General features: G+C 41.0%; 1 protein-coding gene across 1 annotated transcript in view; it reads left to right on the plus strand.

The window, feature by feature from the left end:
• Positions 1-3,390: 3,390 nt before the first annotated feature.
• LOC104471790 (cytosolic phospholipase A2 epsilon-like) overlaps positions 3,391-20,248 on the plus strand; it is a 35,036-nt gene continuing 18,178 nt past the window's right edge. The window contains exons 1-3 of the mRNA XM_010087271.1: positions 3,391-3,417; positions 5,618-5,690; positions 19,627-19,763. Of these exons, the coding sequence (XP_010085573.1) occupies positions 3,391-3,417; positions 5,618-5,690; positions 19,627-19,763 (237 nt within the window). The remainder of the gene's footprint in view (positions 3,418-5,617; positions 5,691-19,626; positions 19,764-20,248) is intronic.

Genomic DNA, 20,248 nt, shown 5'->3' on the forward strand with positions numbered 1-20,248 from the left:
TGGTAGCAAATCCATAAAGCCCTTCTCAGACACAGAAGGCAGTGACCATGCAGTATCAATTTAAATAATTTTATGTGGTTTTAATAACTTGAATTAAAAGGTGTTCTACCTTTTAAGAGTTTTATTTCCCAGATGCTCTTTTTTTGTCATGAACTGTCATGAAATATGTGTATATATATATCTTAAGATGTATATTTCATTTTTCAAACTTTTGTTGGATAGCGGATGTATGGATGGGTGGCCTTTTAGGTCTTTGATGATATCTATTCTTAACAATTAAATCAAACTTACAGATTTGTTTTGAAACCATTGCCATTTCCTCTCGCAATCACCTGTGTTTTGTGTCAGATCACGTGTGTTGTCTCCCCAAAATGCGATTTTATTTCAGCATCATCTGGATCTTTTTCAATGTAGTGAATTGAAATATTACTGAAACAGCATGTGAGGGGGATTGCAGGATGTATGGTAGTTGCACACAAGAATCACACTGCAGAAATGGAGTAAGACATCAATATTCTGTTCACTGCATCGCAGTTGTTAAACGACCATGAAATGTAAAATACAGCTGCTAGGTATGCTATGATGATACGATTGTTACAGCCTAATTAGTTGAAGTGCAGTGACTGAGGGGAAAAAGCTGATTTGTACACACATGGCACAAAGCATAACAGCTCTCAAACACCAGTGCAGTTGCCAAAGAACAGAAAAAGAAATGCCCATCCTGGGAAAGCACTAAATGACACATGCACACACCTGATAAAGGACCTGATGAGCAATTGATTAACAAAAAACAGCACTCCTCTTCAATCTGTACAAGAGAATGGTTTGTAATGCAGGAAGAAACTGTGTATCATTCCCAAGAAGCAAGAGTCTTGTCCACCAAAGCGTGGATATTGATCAACCATCATTGCATATCTGACTGTGGATATATAGCAGAATAAATACCTTGCATTTCTTCCTCTTCAGCTAATGAGACATTTCATAAGTAAATCCTGCACCCCTTTGGACAGGTTTTCAGATGACATGAAAAATATTAACTGTTCAGATTTAAAAAAAAAAAAAGCCCAAGTATTTTGAGAAGAAGGGAATCTACCACACTAAAGGCCAAGCAGATCTCTTTCCAGCAGAGAGAGATCTGTATCTTCTGTTTCTAGTGTAAATTCTTCCTCAGAGGTGAGTTGCTGGAGAAGGACAGGTGTTTTTTTGCTAGAACTGAAGCTGGATAAGAAGCTGAGTTTTGCTGTCTTTTTGGTCATGGTCCCACAGAAGCGTTGTGAGAGCAAGGCAGGTGCTGGCAGCTGGGAGTTTGCCAAAGCCCAGCCAGGATGAGGCTTACAGGTGTCCCTCACCTCCTTGTGTAGGCTGGCCTAATAGACATAGGGAAGACCTATAGAAGAGTCTTTTCTCTCCACAAATTTCCCAACAACGTACACAGGCAACTTCAATCTTATCTTCTAAAATCCTGTCCACTGTTTTATCCGAGAAGCTGCATATGGTACCCGAACTGTCAAAATGGACATTGTGACTGGATCCTTAATGCCTGCCAGGGAGGGGGTCATCATATTTGTCAGAGTTCTCCTGTTACTGCAAAGAAGTCAGTATTGCATCAGCCTTGCAATGTCTGTGGGCTCCCTGAGGTACTCTGGTTCAGTTTCACATTTCAGCTTTTGGCCCTCGTTGGGGATTTTTTTGTCAGGAATAGATACTCTGCTTGACTTTGCCTGTGGACATTTTGAGAGTAAAAGGTGAGTATCTGCTCCTTCGTGGTTTTACCAGCCTCAGACTGGTCAGAAAACATGTATTCCTGAGGCAAGGGAAACAGTTCTCTGAGGATCCTTCCTGTGGCCTGCTCCACCTTCTGTCTGTCCCTTGTCAGACTTTGCGATGCACCATAAAATAATCTGAACCAACCCAGAAATCATATTTTCTCAGGCACTGCAAGGTGTTTTGGGTCACTGGGTTCTTCATTTACTTATACATTCAGTCTTGTCTCAGGTGCCTGTGCTGGGACTACTGCTAGGTCCTCTTCTAGCAGAGGCCCTTGGCAGCCAGAGTCTGGGATGGGATCCCTCCAGCTCCATGCTCTGCGGCACTGACTGTGGAGGAAACTCCTGCAGAGCATGCCCCTTGGGTAGGAGAGGAGACAGAAGCCTAGAGATTGGTCCTCCCTTTTTCTTTCCTTGAGTTATTAATGAAGTAGTTGTTTCTCAGCTGTTTTGGGGTGAGACAAAACAGTTCAGGTTTAGCCACTTCCAGGTAAATTTTCTCAGTTTTGGGATAAATAGCCAAGGCTGCTTCTCTGTTTGAGGGTTTTTGCCAGACAGGATTTTAATGGGAATGTTATATTGTGTCATTTCATATCTCTTTAATTGGAAACGTATGGAGGGTAGATTCCTAATCCTAAAGTGGTTGATGACTAAAGATATTTTCATTCAGTGAAAAGTTGTAAGGCCAGAATTGAGTCTCTTTATGGTGTGTTTTCCTGATGTATGTCTGTAGAAAAGGAAGACCGGCTGTGGGTACTGTGAGTGTATAGTATCACCTCCTGCAGTTCTCAAGCCCTCATTTCGTATGAGACATCTGTTAATAGCTGGACCTCTGCAAGGGCTATTCACCGGTGTGTCTGCTGCTGCACAGTCTTCTGCCAGAAAATGAAAATGTTATATTATTTTTATATCATAATTTGATGACACTGCATTGTGTTTAAACCTCCTAGATGTTAGCATTTAAGATGAATCAATGTATGCCCTAATTCGTGGAGAATTTGGGGGTTTTTTGTCTTGGTTTATTCAGAAGTTTTGTATTTGTGGACGGGTTCTGGAAGCAGGAAAACATGTATCCGCCTCACAAGTATACAAATGAAATCGGGGAAACATCTACCAGAATGCAACCCAACCCCTTCTACTTCCAAGAAAAGGAAAACAAGCAAAATTTTGTTGAAATAAAATGTCTTTTAAAGTTATTTTGTCCACAATGCTTTTGGTTCTTGACTGGGGTGCTGTAGAGCTCTGTTTTCCTCCAGCCCACATGCAGCTGCTATTATCTTCTCTGATTTTTTGCATTGCTTAGGCTGCCAGATCATAGGTATCCATGTGTAAGTGCTGTGCATTATCACTCCCGTATCTCGAATTGCTAATAACTCCTTGGTGTGTACAGCCTTCTTCTGACACCCACCTCTGGTGTTTAGCTGTCAAATAAACTCAGCAAATTCCTTCCCCTTCTACCTTCCTACTTTCCCTTTCAGGCAATGAGGAAGGTGGGGCATAAGCCACTTGCTCTTCGGCAGGTGGCTCCTTAAAGTTTGCAGAAGTACTTTGTGAGTCACTGCCAGTCGTTGCCTCTGACAGTGAAGGGATCTCCACATCCGACTTGTATGCAGCTAGGGGCACGATGGGATCGTACTGGAGTGCTCATGAGGTAAGAGTGCAAAAATTCGGACCGTAATTCATTAGAAGCTGAAGATGACCTGAGGTGGGTTTGTGATTGGGATTGTGGTGCCTGAAAGAGGACTTGGGAGCTGTTAGTCCAAATTCATGTCTGTATTTACTTATTTATGTCAGGATGACTGAGTTTTGCTGATATTGGCTGCTCTGTGGAGGCACTTCTGGTAGTGGAGGGAAATTTAGCTACAGTGGGTGATCCATGTGGAAGCTGGGAAGCAGTCTGAGGTGCCTCACAGGAGCTTGCTGTGGATTTGGGCAGAATCTCTGGTTTGATGCAAGCATTGTGTAAGCTGGGCTCTTCCACAGTGCAGCATGTTCCAGATATGAGTACAGTCAGAAGCTGTGTCCATGCGTCTGTGCTAGCACCCATCTGGTAGTAGTGTGCACAGGAAGGTCACTGGCTAAAACCAGTGATTAATCGTGGACACAAAGATGGTCCCAGTTTGATATTTCTGCATGGCTGACACCCAAGAAAATCTTCATCTGCCTTTGTTCATAATCTCTGAGACTGTTTATTATTATTATTATTATTTTTTTGTGGAATGTAATCAGGAGGGAGAGCCATAAAACTGCTGGTTGGGCTCCAGGGAGTCAACATATTCTGTCCTCTTCTCAGGTCTGAAATTAACCTGCTGTTTGACTATGCACGAGTTATTTAATCATTCTGTGCCCTGTTTCCCTGTTGTAAACTGGAGATTATAGAGCTTCTCTCAATAACATGGATGCGCGTTAGCGTAAGTGTGCGTTAGTGCTTGGACACCTCAAATGTGGGATCCCCATGGCTTAACAAATAAAAAGTGTGAATGTATAACCAAACTGGTTAAAGAAACACTAGGGATCTACAGGTTCATCCTTTTGAAAGGAGGGGAGAGTAATGAACAGAGTCTGGCAATGGTCTTTGTGTGGAAAGTAGATGTACAAACAAGGAAAGGGACTGTCCTCTCTGCTCTTCCCTTTGCCCTTGAACACTGAAACAGCCTCATGAGAAGGAGCAGAGGCTTCTTGGTGATGGGGAGCAGAATTATTCCATCCAGAACCTGAATCCAGATGGAAGACATTAAAACACACCCTTCTGTTTTGGAGTGAGGTATAAAATACAGACCAAGGTCAGTTTATCATAATTCAAGAGTGAGAGGGGAGATTGTATCCAACTTCTTAACTGGAAAAAGGAGTGACATATTCTCCTTAAAGGGATTTAATGGAGTCATTTTGCTAACAGAGAGTGGGAGAGGGAATAGGTGATGACTTAGCAATACTAAAGTTTCAGGTACTAAACTCTGCAAGAATCAGTAAGTTGTTTGGGTTGTGTTTATTTCTTTCCTTCTGTGCTTGACATTTGAGCTAATGATCCAGCACCTGGTTTGGATGGGAAGATTAATTATCAACTTTCCTACTCTGTTTTCTTTCATGTGAATTCTGCTGTGCTTGTGCTGGTGGTGCCTCACTCACTGAACAGTTTCATTTTCCGCTGGGGTCATGATGTTGTTGAACATAGCTGAGACATTGAAATCTATAGCATTGTGTTTATACGTTTTACCATGGATCGTTTCTATTTCCTAGTATTTCTTGTATCCTCTCGTTGTTGTCTTCCTGACCACAATAGCTGAGCACCTCACAGCTTTTCATGCATTTGCCCTTCACCATTTCTGGGAAAAGTTCCTGATAAAGATTTTAAATGGAAAGTTGGAATTTTTACTAAATAAAATTATTTGAAGAAAAGATATGCTTTCTGGGTGAAATTTCAACTGTTCAAGGGAATTAAACTTATTTTATCTTCATCTATAGTGTTTAACAGAGGTGCTTCTCATGCACACTTGCTCTTTGCTAGCTTATTTTTCCAGCTTAATTGTTGATAAAGATTTCCTTTAAATTAAAATGTCCTGTCATGTAATGCGAGCATTAATTTTATTTTAAACCATGTTACTGCATTGTCCATTTTACTGTTATTTCTTCCATCAATGATGTGTATACACAGAGGAATACTTCACCTTTTCTGCCTCTCATTTTAACTTTCTGTAGACGTGATTTTACCTCCCAAAGCAGTGCAAGTAGCTCATCTTCCAACGTTGCTGTACAGCTTTAAAAATTGCAGCATGCACTTATGGGAGGGCATGCTTATGAAGCATAATTAATTTAATATTGATGCAGGTAATAACTTTGTCATTTTTACGCAGACTGAAGAATGCCCGTGCTGCTCACTCTCTGTGAAAATCATAAGAATGAGAAATCTGAGAAAGGCAGATCTGTGTGAGTATGTGGTGTCTTTCCTTGCGGTTCCCAGTAGTTCAGTTCTGAAAGCAGAGGATATAAGCGAGCACTGTAACTTGTATCTGTGCATGAGGGGTCACCATGGTTTCAAATATTGATGCATACTTGAATGTAGACTATTCTTAGAGCACACTTTTGTATAAACAATGTCTTTCCGTTTACAGAATGTTACTATTAGTGGAAATCTCAAAGGTCTACTGTGGTGTACTGTAAAGTATCCTAACTGCTAACAAGCTTCAGAGACAGTTTTGCTGAACAAATTCAGCTGTTAATTCCCAGTTGCAGTTTTTGATGTGTTGAGATGCAGGCTGCACCTCTGCTTCTCAACAGAAATGCCAGCACTGATGTTGACTGGTTGCCAGAGCCTGTGGGGTAACATGGGAGCCTTGGTACCATCTGTACCTGTCTGCCTTTTGCAGACAGCAGAAATACATACAGGCCCCTCTGAATTTCTATCTGCTTAAAAAAAAAAAAAAGCGCAATCTATATAGATTGACAAACAACTTTTTTTCTGTCAAATGTTTACTGAATGCATTCAAAATACCAGACTTTCAAGGCAAAACCAGTATCACTGAAATGTTGCTGGGGACTTGGTGGAATGGGTAGAACTGGAAGTGAAGAGAGAAAAATCTCAGCAGTTACTCCTGTAGGAGAAAGTGAGCTGAAGGTCAACTCAAATAACTGTCTTGGAGAGAAAGAACGAGGCAGGAACACAATGGAAAGGACGTGAATATGAACCTTTGCATATTAAGTAAGACCAAGTGAGCTCAGCAAGAGTATTTGCCTCCAAGGAGATTATTATCCAATTTTTGCTTTCTTGCTGTTGAGCCTAGCACAGGAATATTGCCTTTTCTTGAAAGCAGCACACCTTCAGAGAAGAACAAAAAGATGGTTCAGTTCCCTCTCTGTCTTTTTAATCTTAGCTGAGCTGTTGTCTGGCATAAATGATAGCTGTCCAAGGGAATGCCTAAGTTGCCCTGACAGCCAAAAACATCAAGATAACCACCCACAGAGTTGATAACTAAATATCTGCCTCTGACCTTAAAACCAGGGATATTTATTTCTTTCTCAGCATTTTATAATGGTTGGAAATTACAGCCTTTACATTCTTAAGGACCAAAGAACTCCCAGAAATCCATAGCTATTTATCTTGGCTCTTTATCTTTTATTAGTCTTTATCCTGTATTGTCATTTTTAGCAGATGTCTGACTGCCTGCTTGCAGGTATGAAGCTGTATCACTGGAGATTTGATTCCAAAGCAGATGTGGAGGACGATCTTGGCTGGCAAGAGCCAGAAGACCCAGTGCTGGGTGTCAGCCTGAGAGGGACAGCCTCTCTCATTCCCTGTCCCACGTGCCTTTCTTTATCGTGCGACAGCGGACCAGCTTTCATTTTCCCTCTGAGAATCAGGAGCCAGTTACCTGTGGCACAGCAGAGAGCCAGTGAGATTTTTATCTGCACCGTACCTGTATGCTCTCTCAGAGCACTTAATTTCGTTAGTGGAGCCATGCCATGTGGTGTGATACACATTACAAGAAATGAACTGTGTTAAAAAGCACGAATTTCGATTAGCAAACCAGTGTGAGAGTGTGATGGGATCCTTTATGCGGTGGCCCTTCTATTCTTGACAAAAATGTTGCCAGTGAGGTTTTAACACCTGAAAATAAGAGAAGTCCTCAGAGGAAGAGGACCAAAGGCACCTGCTAAAAAACTCTGTCATGGAAGAGAGATCTATTGGCATGTACAGCAAAGTTCACTGTGTAGTCTGTACCACCTTCAGAGCAGTTTAGGCTGAAGCACATTTACAGGCAGTGAGACAAGTCGAGAATCTGAAAGCAAATTTGAGAATCCTAAACTATGCATTTCATTGCATATGAGTAGGGTCACTTGAATATAACAACAGTGATTTAAGAAGAACATAAAGATATTAGTTAGGCCTATGTATCTATATTTCTGTAGATATTTACTTTCCCAGGATTAGTCTTTGCTCAAAAGTGATTTTTTAAAAATATTTTTTGTGGGGATGTATTTGTTGTGTGATTAATGTATTTATTGAAGTATTTGTAAATATTTGAAATATGTTTGGCTCAAAATGTATTTTAGGAAAAGATTTTATTTTTCACTCACATTTATTTGTTTTAATCATTATTTCTGTACAATTTAAAGTAGTTAAGAGAGACAGAGATGAGGACAGAGAGTTGAAAGATGGCACAGAAATCATTCAAACTGCAAAGAGCCATTGGTGCTTTGTTGGTGTCAGAGTCTGATTAGACCAAGCTGTGGTTTTTGGAAGACTGCTTGTCAAAGATGAGTACGCTTTGCTTTTCTTCAGCTGTGGCACCATGCAGCTGTAGTGTCCTCCTTCTGCAGAGGGGCTGCTACCCACAACCCATAGTGTCCATGCCTCCTTAGGTCTTGCACATGCAATGTAATATAGGACTTGCTTTTTATTATAGGATAGATGTGGCAATCATCTATAATAATGATTTCCTGACCTTCTCCCTTTGTGCCAGACAAAAGGTTGTATTTGTACATGGTGTGAACATAATAACAAGAATTTAGGATACTCCTGTGTGTTGAAATCTGGTAGGAATAAGGTTTACTCATGAATCAGGAGGATTTGCTCCGACATTATGCAGGTTATCAGGCAACTACAACCTGAATAGTACGTATCATTCCCAAAACACAGTTGTTGCAGTTTCTGGGCGTGTTTGAGTTTGGTTAAATTTTCCCTTTCATTGAATAGTACGTATCATTCCCAAGACACAGTTGTTGCAGTTTCTGGGCATGTTTGAGTTTGGTTAAATTTTCCCTTTCAAAAGTTGTAAGACTGGTGATACCAGAGCAGTCCAAAGTTTCATCTGGATCCACAGTATGTCCCCAGAACTGGCCTATAATGAATGCTTTTGGGCATTCATTATGTTGCAGCATGCTTTCCCCTGCCCTACTCTCCAAGGAAATCTGTGGTTCATAAGGTCTGTGGCTCAGAGATCTGGCTCCTGAGTCAAAAGTTGTGTTTGCATTTAATTGCCATACCCAAAATGCTTGTCAATTGGAGGCCACTAAGGGATTTTACTTTGATATCTTTCAGGTCTCCTTGCACTGGATAGGAACCCAGATGCTCTTTCTCAGTGTCATAGGAAAACACCAGGCTCAGTTTCAGGATGGTATTATTTGGGGAGGTCTATATACTTATATTGTTAATTAAATAGTTAATAGACATTTATTTTTTCTCTCCTTTGCCTTGGATGGCCAGCAGAAATGCCTACTTGAGAAAAGCTCATCCTTTTCAGGTTGGCCTGAAAAGACCTTTTCTGCATGTTAGTTAGGGTTAACTCTCACACAAAGAAAACAGCCCCCTTGTACTTATTCCAAAACAGCAGAAAACTTGTCATTAACAGCTGCATGCCTGCAGCTGACTCTTGCTTTAAAACTGCAAAAGCTTTGTGGCTGTCAAAAACCTTCATAAACGCATCCACCATTTCTGCTCAATCTGGATTCACTGCCTGCGTGGTGCTATTTCTCTGCCACTGTATAGGATAGTATGTGGAGATTTTGGAGGTAAGTGTTTAATTGCCCATAGTCTGAACATTGATCATCCAGCCGGGCTGTCTTGAGGCACCAGCAAAATATGGAGCCACTGGCAGCATCAGGAGTTAGAGTCCCAAGCTGAGGTGCCTGGGCTCTTTATGTTCCTGCACCCCCATTGCAGTGCACAGGGACAGAAGAATGGCCATGCTGGATCAGGCCAAGAATCTGTCCTGCCCCAGGTTTGAGAGTGGCCAAAGGCAGATGCCTGGGGAGGAGTGTGAGAGGAGAGTGAAAGTTATAGTGTGCTCTGCACAATGTGCTCTCCCAGCCTTTGATCACTTCAGAGTTGGTAACTTCCCAGGACAAATACGTTTTTTCTATGAATGCAGCAACACCTCCAGTCTGCTCTTGAACCTACTTGAGGTCTACGCATCAACAAAGCAGCCTCCAGTTTCCATGTCACAAAAGCCTTTGCTGCAATCTCAATGCCTCATCCTTGTAGTGGCAAAAATCAGTTTTGCCTTCACTGCTGAAAGGCCTTGAATTTGTTCTGCCATCCAGTGACTTTCCATGATCTTCCCTTACCTTCCCGGTCAGCTGGTGTAGTGGAGGTGTACTTTCAGAAGGCTTCCCACATGCGAGAAGGGACTGGTTGTTGTAAAACTCTTTGTTTTCCAAGGGCTGGTCCACCAGCCAAGATCACTGGAAGAGGGCGCAGCTTTCATCTTCGAGTCCCTGAGCCCATTTCTTCATAGAAGCCTTTGAAGACCCCTTGAAACCACCTTTATGCAGGTCTCTGCATTTCCACCATTTAACCAGGGGATTGTTCCTTTCTGGAGAGATTTGCTGGCCAAGTACCACTGCATTTCACCTGCTGTGTGCTAATTACAACAAGAACCAGACCTACACGGTGTAAGTTCCCCAGAGTAGATCTCATTTCCAGCGTGGCTGCCCAGACTTGTCTGGCTGCGCACAGTCCCGTTGGAGCACACCCGGCTCTCGCTGTTCCCAGAGGCTGTCACTGCAGCCACAGCAGGCACGGGCTGCCCGGCACAGCTGGCAAAGCTGGTTTAGTGCAGCCCTTTTCTCAGCGGCAGGGTTCACTCATCTTCCAGGAAGGAAAATAAATACCTTCTATACTGCAAATTGACACCTATGGGAGAGAAACCCCTTTGTTTCATGGGCTACAAGTGAAATGTAAAGTAACATTTTGTACATACATAATAGAAATATTCCCTTCAGGAGACAAAGAAGGTCTTTAAAAATATTGACTTGCCCTACTTCGTGTTTAGCAAAGTCCAAGGCTCCAGAAAACTTTTTCTGGAATGGCCTACAGCGTTTTTGGTTCTTTTTTTTTTTTTTCCTCCTCTCCAATATAACAAACTAATCTCAATCAGCATTCTCTTTACACGAAGTCTCAGGCTTGTCTTTATAGTGTTAAATCTGGGTCTTGTTAAATCTGGACCTTGTTGCTATCTAATTTCATACCAAACTCCCAATACTAACTGGCCATTGGTTTTAAAAGTTGGAAGGCAGCATTACTAATGTTCTTCCTTATATCACCTTAATCCTGTGTAACACCATCATAATAACAGATTCCGTTTCATTGCCATGTTCTCCAAAGGAAACTTTTGTGTGCAGAAAAGACTGGTTGAAGACATGCACACAACAAGCTGTGTATGCACTTCTTTGCTTTTTCACTGAGAAAAAGAGAGAAACTCTGGAACAAGGTCCTTTGAGAAAGAGCACTGGTGTCTTTGCAAGGCATCTCATCCAAGTTCTAGATGCCACTGGCTGCTCCGGCAGGCTGAATTTGCATTAACGGAGAGAAATCCTAAAAGCAGCCCAGCATGAACACTTGGCAATAGGATTCTGCACAAGGACAGAGAAGGACTTGCGTGGATGGCTGCCAAGCTGCAACAAGGTCTGTAAACAAGGGTTTCCTCACTGGTTAAGAAACTGAAACAAACAGGTATAAAGGCAACTGTTAATCACCAGAAGCTCCTCCCTGTGATGTCATATCCTGAAGCAGGGCTTTTCTTACTGTACTTGTAAGCGGGTTAGATCAAGATCAAGAGCTAATTGCGTAACTACTAAAGTAGCTGTCAAAACTGAGCCCTGCTCCTGACTGATGTTTATAAAAACAAAGTAATAACCACAGTTAATAATAGGAGCAATAAATCAAAGGATCATCTCAATAAGTATGATATGAATCAGCTTCACAGTTGCAGTTGCTAACAACCTCTGCTCCTCTCCATTCAATCTTCTGTTTGGTTTTATCCACTCATCTTATCCAACTCAGCTCCCACTCTTCCTCAGTTCATTGCTACCATCTAAACACACTCAAAAACCTGATTTCCTGATGAGCATCCATTTTGTGTTCTCTAGTCTAAGAGATTATTTCAAGGGTTTTTTCTCAAGACTTTATTGTTGGCAGAGATGTTGTGATGGAGTGTATTGTATAGTGTATATTTTATTGCATGCAATTGTATTGAATACATGATAAGAAGTGTAGAGGCTAAAACCTGTGCTGTGCCTTCATAGTATCATAAACTGACACTAAAAAGGATAATGCTGTGTATAACCAAGGAGCTCATTAGTGTGTTATTTGTTTAAAGATCTTGGTCAGGGCAGTTCCTTACAGCTATGGAAGTAATTGCATCTCTACCGCTAGGTATCAATGGTTTGTATTTAGGTACGTGTGCCCCTTCTGTCAGCCATGCTGGCTTCAGTGTACTTCTGTGTGCGAGGACAGAAAAGCTGTTCTGGTTGTTAAAGGCATTATGTGTGATGTTCTCGCATGACTTCCTCCAGAATCTTGGTGTAACCTTGGAGAAGATGAGTTTACTCAAAACTTTAGTTCCTCATCTCTAGAGGAAGGAGTGCAGCAAGGGCATTAGGAGAATGAAATTATTACTGGCTGAAGGACAGGGGAAAGGAGTAAACAGCCCTAGATAAATGTTAAGCTCATCTTTGTCTCAAGGGCAAAGGTGAGAGCAGCTACTGTGCTCTGATACTGTGCCAGCACAGGTGGTATTGCAGCTGTTGTCTGTCACTGAACAGGGACGATATTTAAAGCCTTCTGTGATGGTACGACCTGTTCCTAGCAGACTTCATTATCCTCTTGCTTAGAGGAGGCTTCTAGTTATCAAGTGGTTGAAACAGGTTTTAAAATGTTCTATAGTTGTTTAAATTGTAAAAACCTGTTTTAAAACAGGTTTGAAAAGGGTGGAGGCAATGGAAATGAACAAGGGAGAAGCTTGGGTGGAGAAGAGAGGCTAGAATGAGTAGGTGACGATGGCAGCAATGCAGAACCACATGGCGCTTGGAGAGGATGCAGATCCATGCTGTGATTCGTGACCCTTTGCTCCTGCACTGCCATTTGGCTTGCAGAGTTAAAAGGCAGTGGCAGACTCTGCTCAGGATGTGACTTTCTAGTTTGCACTCAGAAAATTCCAGCTGACCTGGATGGATGTTTCTGCAAGAGCTGAGACACATTTCATTAAGTGCTGTGATAATAAATAACACAGATAGCACAAGCCTAGAATGCAGTTTCTTTCAAACATAGGTAAGCAGCTTCAGCAGTTGTCAACAGATAATGACAATGAGGTATGTGTTTTGATTTCTGAATAGGCTTTCTATATTTATTAATTTGTTTGGGCTGAGCTGTGTAACACCTTCGCACCACTTACGAAACTCAGCTGAGCATTGCCTTTTCCCATGTTTAAAGTCTCACACATCATCTTAAAGGTTATTGTACCTTACTGTTTTTGATTATCCTTGATAAGGACCATCTTTTACTCTATATCATGCTTACTATTGCACAACGATGTGTTGAGTTTAAGACCAAAGTATACTTTTCTTGACATGGAACAGCAACCACAAACTGAATATCAGCAGATCTGTGTTTATAGGACTATTAGTGGTTATGTGGGATGTCCAAAGAAGTTCAAAGAATATGAAGATTGCTACAGATATTTACTTATTGCAGGACTTGCTTCAGAATTTTTGAGGTATTCCTTTGATGAGGAGAAGAAGGTACAGCTTTTCATCTTTGGTATTTTATTGTGAAAAATACATTTAAATGAGTTTTTGTTCATTGATTCCAAATAGCTTTTCTTACCCACTGTTAAAGAACCTGCAGATTCCATTGTAGTTCTGTCCTGGCTGTTCTGGTTTCATGAAGACAGCAGTATCTGCAGTTCATCCAGTTATGCATTAAGCAGTGTGACTGATACCTGTAATGAGTGATTCATTCTTTCCCGTACCCTCTGAGCAGAGACCTGTTTTGTTTTATGCATCTGTGCTCTCTTGGTGCTCTTTCACACGTGTTGAGATGGGTGCTGCTGCGGTGAGCTGTACGCTAAAAGCAGAGTGTGATAAGGCCTGTGGTATGTCTTAGTCCCCGTGGAGGTTTATTCTGAAGACTCAGAGCAGTGCCAGGGAAAGCCTTGCCCACAGGCGAGCCTCACAGAGCTGGAGGACCTTTATTCAGTGATGGTCTCCAGAGAGGAGCTTCAGGCAACCTTTTTGCTGAACCAAGGACATCGATTACCTTGGAGATAAGGACCAAGGATGCAGATGTGATTCGCTGTTTTGTGGAAGGCCAAAGTAGAGAGGCTTGATTTAACATGGCTGTAATGGTCTGCATTACTGAAAAGACACGTGAGAGTGTTCATGTGAGACTATGGCTTCTCTCCTGGGAACTTTGAATGACTGTGTGCTCAGCAAGAGCCAATAAAGTAGTGCTGCAGTAGTAGCCAGGGAAGGTTAAAAGTACGATTCACTGACAAATGTTGGTGCTGGTGCTTGCATTGTATTCTGCTATTGAATTGGCACTCTTTTTGAATGTCTGCCTGGAAAAGGTATTCATCTTTTCCCATTTGTTCAGGACCAATCTTGACTACCCGTTTTTAAAGAGTTCTCTTTCAGTTCAAGCATGAAAACTAGACAAAAGGCGTCTTGGGTGTAAATGTTCCTTGTAAGTCAGATATATCTGTTCTTAATGCATTCATTCATTCTTACGTGCAGGGAAGTTGCTGTAGACTGCTAGATCAGTTGGGAGTCCTGGGGGACTCCAGCCAGAATATGATCTCATTTAACTTCACAGTGAAAATAGGATTCGTTGTAGTCTTGTGATAAAAGACAGTCTGGAGGCTGTGTGCTTGTTTGTGGCTTACTCTGATGTGAAAAAAAAAAATTATGATCTTTGTAGAAAACATGTATAAAATACGAAGACTTGGCTGCCAAAAGCGAAGCGCATGTTGGCAACGCATTCCAGTCACAGTATTTATGGCAGGATGAACTATTGCTGCAATGTAAGCTTTTAATCCAGGCTGAATGAGCTCTCTCCTTAACAAATAAACCAAAACAATCAAACTGTAATCTTCACCTGTGTGCTATGCCCTGTAGGTCCAAAATTCAGTTCACAAAATGGTGACTGACATTTACAGACTTTGGGCTGAATTCTCAGACACACAAGGACCCATTTATGGTGTGGTATAAGCACTCTTGGTTCCAGTGAGTTGTCCTGGTGTGTTATGGAATTTTTCTTACCAAATTAATTCATCAGCATTGACATCTTTACCTTCATATTGGCTGCTGAAAACCATCCTGTGAGGGAATGAGGTGACTTATTGCACCCTACTTTTGTTACTTAGTTATAATGATGTGCATTGTTATTTCCTGGCTCTTTTCTTAGGCATAACTCTTCCATCCTCACCATAAAACCCAAAGAATATCTGTAGGTATCTATTTTATTTATATGTACAGAACCTACAGTAAACTTGTACAGATTATCAGTGCTAGCTGCTTCCTCTAAGTGAAATTTTGGAGTACTTTTCATCTCACCATATTTGCAAATATTTTCTGTTTTTTAGATAGATACATTAAACACAGCAAAAGGAGAACACCTCATGCCAGTCAATTTACCTTGTCCTTGCTGTTATATAGAACTACAGCTTTTTGGTAGCTTCCTATCCAGTACCAAATTTTACTTGAAAGAAAAGATATCTAGGAGAAGAGTCTCTGCCATAAAGTTGATTTATTCAGTAGCAAAGTTTTGGTTTCAAAACATTGAGTCTCAATTGAAACGTTCGAGTTGGAATTACTGCTGCGGTGCACTGTCTGTGCTGCAGCTTAGTCTCAGTTCCTGCACAGCATTGCCCCTCCCATGATGTATTGCTCCTGTTTTTTCAGAAAAATCCTGGAGGAGAACACAAAAAAGTACTATAACTACATGTTATTGTAAATTATGTCAGAGGCATTTCTGAGTCAAAATATTGATGTTTAAGGCAAAAAAATTGGTTTTGGGTAAACATTAAAACAATTTTTGTTTCTATTCCCTTGCTGTGTGAATAACATCCTTGGGAACACTTTCTGAAGAAAGAAAATTTGTGAGTGTTGATTTGTTGGTTCAGCTGCTTCTGGTGTAAATTTTGTTCCCACTCATGTTTTCTTTGAAATTCAAGGCACTTCTGTGTACTGCTTACAGCCTGTTTCCAAGTCTGTTTCCGTGATGTTTCCCTCTGATCATGGTTTCTTCAGATATCCAGCAGTTCTACCTACCCACAGTGACTGCATCAACAACGTCAATGTCTGGCCAAGACCTAATTTTCAGCTAGTTTGTTTTACATGGAAATGAAATAACTTTCTAAACAATATTTTCCAGTGATAGATGGGAGATGTACCACATATCACTACAAGAGGGTTTGAGGTGGAATGAAGGAAGTTTGACCTCTTAATAATACCTCTTGGCCAGAAATATGTGGTTTTTTGGTTCCTACTGGCTGACACTGAGAGTGGGATCAGTGAAATAGTGGCAATGGTTACGAAAAGTTGAAAAACAGGTGTATCTGTGGAAATGCTGATTTCTAGTTCCACTTTACCAAAAGAGGGCATATATAAGGGTGATCTAATGACATCTGTGCCTCCGTTAGCATGTAGAAATCTTCCAAGAACAGCTACAGGTACCCAAAATGCCACTTAGGCAATATAATATATAAGGGATACCCTGTTGCTTCATGGAGGATTTGGTGTGAATGGGAGAAGTTAGAGCACAGCTGTCTGTGAGGATGTCTGGATTGTATTGTGTTGCTTTTTCTGTTGTTTCCTTTTGATGATTATACTGGGGTTGTACACGGAGGCTCTAGGTATGGATTTAGGCCTTGTTACTTGGACCCTGTATGTGTTTGGAAAGGAAAGGTGGCAACTTTTCCCATGAATTTACAGTTGTAGTTTATACATCTCAAAGACGAAGGTTTGCAGTTGTTTCGGAGACAGCAACCAGACATCCGGGATTGATCTCCTGGGCTGGTTTACAGTGTAAGGATGTCCTGTCACTTCCTTTCCTGACAGTCAAGGCTGGCAGGGAGACTGGTTAGCTGGTTTCCATGCAATGGGATTGCCATTACGTTATTATCCTACTTGCTGCCTTCCAGCATAAACAGGGGCATCATGTGGCAGCAATTCCATATGGCACCCTGTAGGTTCACCTGGGCTGCTCCTCTTCTGCTGGAGCAGGATCAAGTTTACCTTGTCTGTCGTTCTTTGATACGTATCTGGGTACCAATATCCTCTGAAATGAGTTACCTAAAAGATTCATAAAGTCTGTCTTGCTAGGGGTAACTCTCTTAGAGCTGGAGCAGTCTTCCTAATATTTGTCTTTGTTTGTATCCCTCTGGCCACACAGAGCCACAGATCATGTCCTCTTTGTGTCAATCATTTGGACATTGCAGACCTGGCTATAACCATCTTATTTGACAGTCTTTGTTGTTGTTGTCGAACTAGCAAACTTGGTTCTTTCAGCTTTCTCATATGCCAGACTGTCTAAGTCAATCCTCTTCAATCTGGACATGTTTAATTTTTGTAGCAGGTAACAGTTAAAGCCTTTTATGGTAGAGGAGGAAGAGAGTGGAAGAGAAATGCAACATGGAAGGCACTGAGCATCCACTTGTTCCTACCCAGGGCTGGGAGTGTATGCAAAGAGGTCCCAGTGCTAAATCTCATCACCTTCACTTATGTTTAACATTGTGTATTTGGGATCTGGTCCAAAATTTATCTAAGTCTGTGTTGTATATATAAGTTATCTGATAAGTTCTGCAATATTATAGTACTGGGGCATTATTTGCTATTCTTCATGCAGTGGCCTGGCTATAATTGCTTGTTTTCAGATTCAAATATCTATCTGCATTCTTGTCTTGGGCTATGTCGAGACTGAGGCCCCACTGGTTGCTAACTAAGCTGGTGTTACATGTGGATCATCAGGTTGTGGGACTTTGTTTTTGTTCTTATTAAGGGTGAACAGCCTTGCTAAAGACTGGACTAACTTCTCAAGTTGGCTATAGGTCTATTGTGTTCAGAGAGGATGAAGGGCTGAACAGAGATCCCACCACTGCTCCATCTAGATACAAGATTATAAGTCACAAATTTAGAGCTTCTTTGATACTCTGAAAATATCGAATGCCTGTCGTCCAAATCAGGATTCATAGCCAGTATGTACAACAAGGAGATATCCCAGACCATAAATGAGCAAATTCTCTAAAACACGCTAATGTAAATGTTAAAAATCAATGGGAGAATGGGAGAGCGAGCTAAAGAAATTATTTCATCACCTCCTTTACCAATAAATAGTTATATATAGGTGAATTGCACGTATTCTGCATTTTAAAATTACAGTAATAAATCTAAAAATATCCTAATATTACTTGCAAGAGTTACAGACACCTGCATTTGCAATGGTAGAGTCATTTCTTCCTTGCTATGGAAGCTATTAAATGCATGCTGAAAAACTGGAAGATGTTTCATGTTCAGACAGTATCAGAAGACTTGAAAGATAAATCATACATAACCCGATTGCACAAATCACTTTAAGCAACACCTATTCATTGCCACATGGGTTACACCACAAGTTTGAAGAAAGTGTGGAACAAGAACCAAGAGACCAGTAGAGAAATAATAATGTAGTTACTGATAAGGCTCTCTCTTCTTGTGGGTCATGTGGAAATATTAATAACAGTAGTTACTTTTTGTATAATGCTTTTAATCATGGGATGTCAAAGAGGATTACAAAAGAGGAAAGGATCATCATCACTGCTTTATTGATGGGGAAATGCAGATAGAGAAGCAAGATAAATGGGAATGGAGGCAATTGCCCAGAGTGACTTAGCAGCCTGGAGCACAGCTGGGACTGGAGCCAACATCTCATGAGACCTTTTCCAGCATGTTACCCACCTGGTCATGCTGCCTCTCAGTATGTATCCCACAACACCAAACTGCCTGTTATTATACCCAAATCTGACCTGTTACTGTGATTACAAAACAAGTTCTTAGAGCTGGAGGCATTAGAGACCGCTGTAGCTTCCCATCAGACAAAAGAAACGTCTGTTGTCTAAAAATAAGTGCAAATGGTGCACAGGATGGAAGGACAGCAGATTTGCTCCAAATGGGAGGGCTGGAAAGGGTGAATGATGGTGTAGAGAGTGAGAGTCCCACCACTCTTCACTGTATTTTCAGGGTCTCAGTTTGTTACCACAGGTTCGTGACACATCGACTCTTTCATGCATCTAGGAGCCCAACACTGTGGCAGTGCCTGGTAGAGTTGTGCTCCCCTGGCCAGGAGACTGTCTGCCCCAGCTTGGGGCTGGGGTGGTTCCTGGGAGAGCACCCCAAAGCAGCCTCCGTGTGTTACGAGGATTTAATGCCATACTTGTAGCTAACTGTGCAACCTTGTGTTATATTAGCACCTTATTCAGAAATTAGAAATTTCTTCACCATCAAGGCTCAGAGTTTAAATCAGTAAGATAAAAGTGCATTACTATTTTTACATATTTGTTGATGGTGAAGGGGTGTGATCGCATGTTGGGTGAAACAGTTGATTCATTACATGGACCGGGCTACAGCTATGCGGGGGCAGCAGACCAGAGGGGGAAGATCCTTCATACCCAGACCCTCTTTAGCTCTTCTGTTCTCCTCTCAAGAGAAGAGGATCCTTGCGTAAATGCTCAAAGAGTCAAATAAGTATTTTACCCTTTAAAAAGGTTCTCTTAAAATGTAAACTTTTTTCTTCTCTATCACTGAAATTTGTTGATTTTAAACAAACAGGCAACATAACAACTGTAAGTTTTGTTAAGTAAAACTAGCTCTGCATATATTTTCTTACCAGTTGTCTTTATTGCAATAGTTTCTCTGAATCTCCATTAGTGACCAGAGCTCCCAGCTGCAGGAGGGAATAAATAGTAGTGAGTGCTATTGAGTAAGGACATATAAGAAAAATAATAGTAATTATATCTCCTTTTTGCAGCTTGCTATCTATACAGTGCTATAAGGCTATGTTTTAAGATATTTATAGTAATTTGTTAGTTACAATATATCTTTTCAAATACAGTTAGTCAAACTGATTGCTATGTAAGCCTGTCCTTGCCCACTGCTTCCCCTGAGACTGTCCGGACCAAAACCGTCAAGAACTGCAAAGATCCAGTGTGGAATGAAACATTTTGCTTCAGGATCCAGAGCCAAGTAAAAGTAAGAGTTCATTTGTTTTTCTTGTGGGGCAGAGATCTCATTGTGTGATCTATATGTCGAGTAACATAAATACCATAAAAATAAATATGTGTGAGGAACTACAAATATAAGGGTAATGGGATGTGGAGTAGCATGCAGCAGCAAAATCAGATTTTATTTTCTGATATGTAAAAGATAGCCAAGATATTTCATAACTATTCATATAATGTTCTATCACTTTTTACTTTTTCTTCTATTTTTTTTTTTTTTTAAATCACTGCTTTTCAAGAGCAAAGGTGAGAATTTTGGAGTAAATTGAACAGCATAAAAGATATGTTTGAGCTAAGTAGTGGAAGCATCACAGTGCTGTACTTTTAAACTGTTCCTTCGGAATGACCTGCAATACAAAAAAAAAAAAAATCAGAAAACAACAGTTAAAGTTTGCAAAGAAGACAAGATGAGCTTTCACTATGATGATAATTGTTAGAGCTTAAGAAGATTTGCAA

The sequence above is a fragment of the Pterocles gutturalis genome, unplaced genomic scaffold, assembly GCF_000699245.1.
Source record: "Pterocles gutturalis isolate BGI_N339 unplaced genomic scaffold, ASM69924v1 scaffold876, whole genome shotgun sequence".
Classification (NCBI taxonomy): domain Eukaryota; kingdom Metazoa; phylum Chordata; class Aves; order Pterocliformes; family Pteroclidae; genus Pterocles; species Pterocles gutturalis.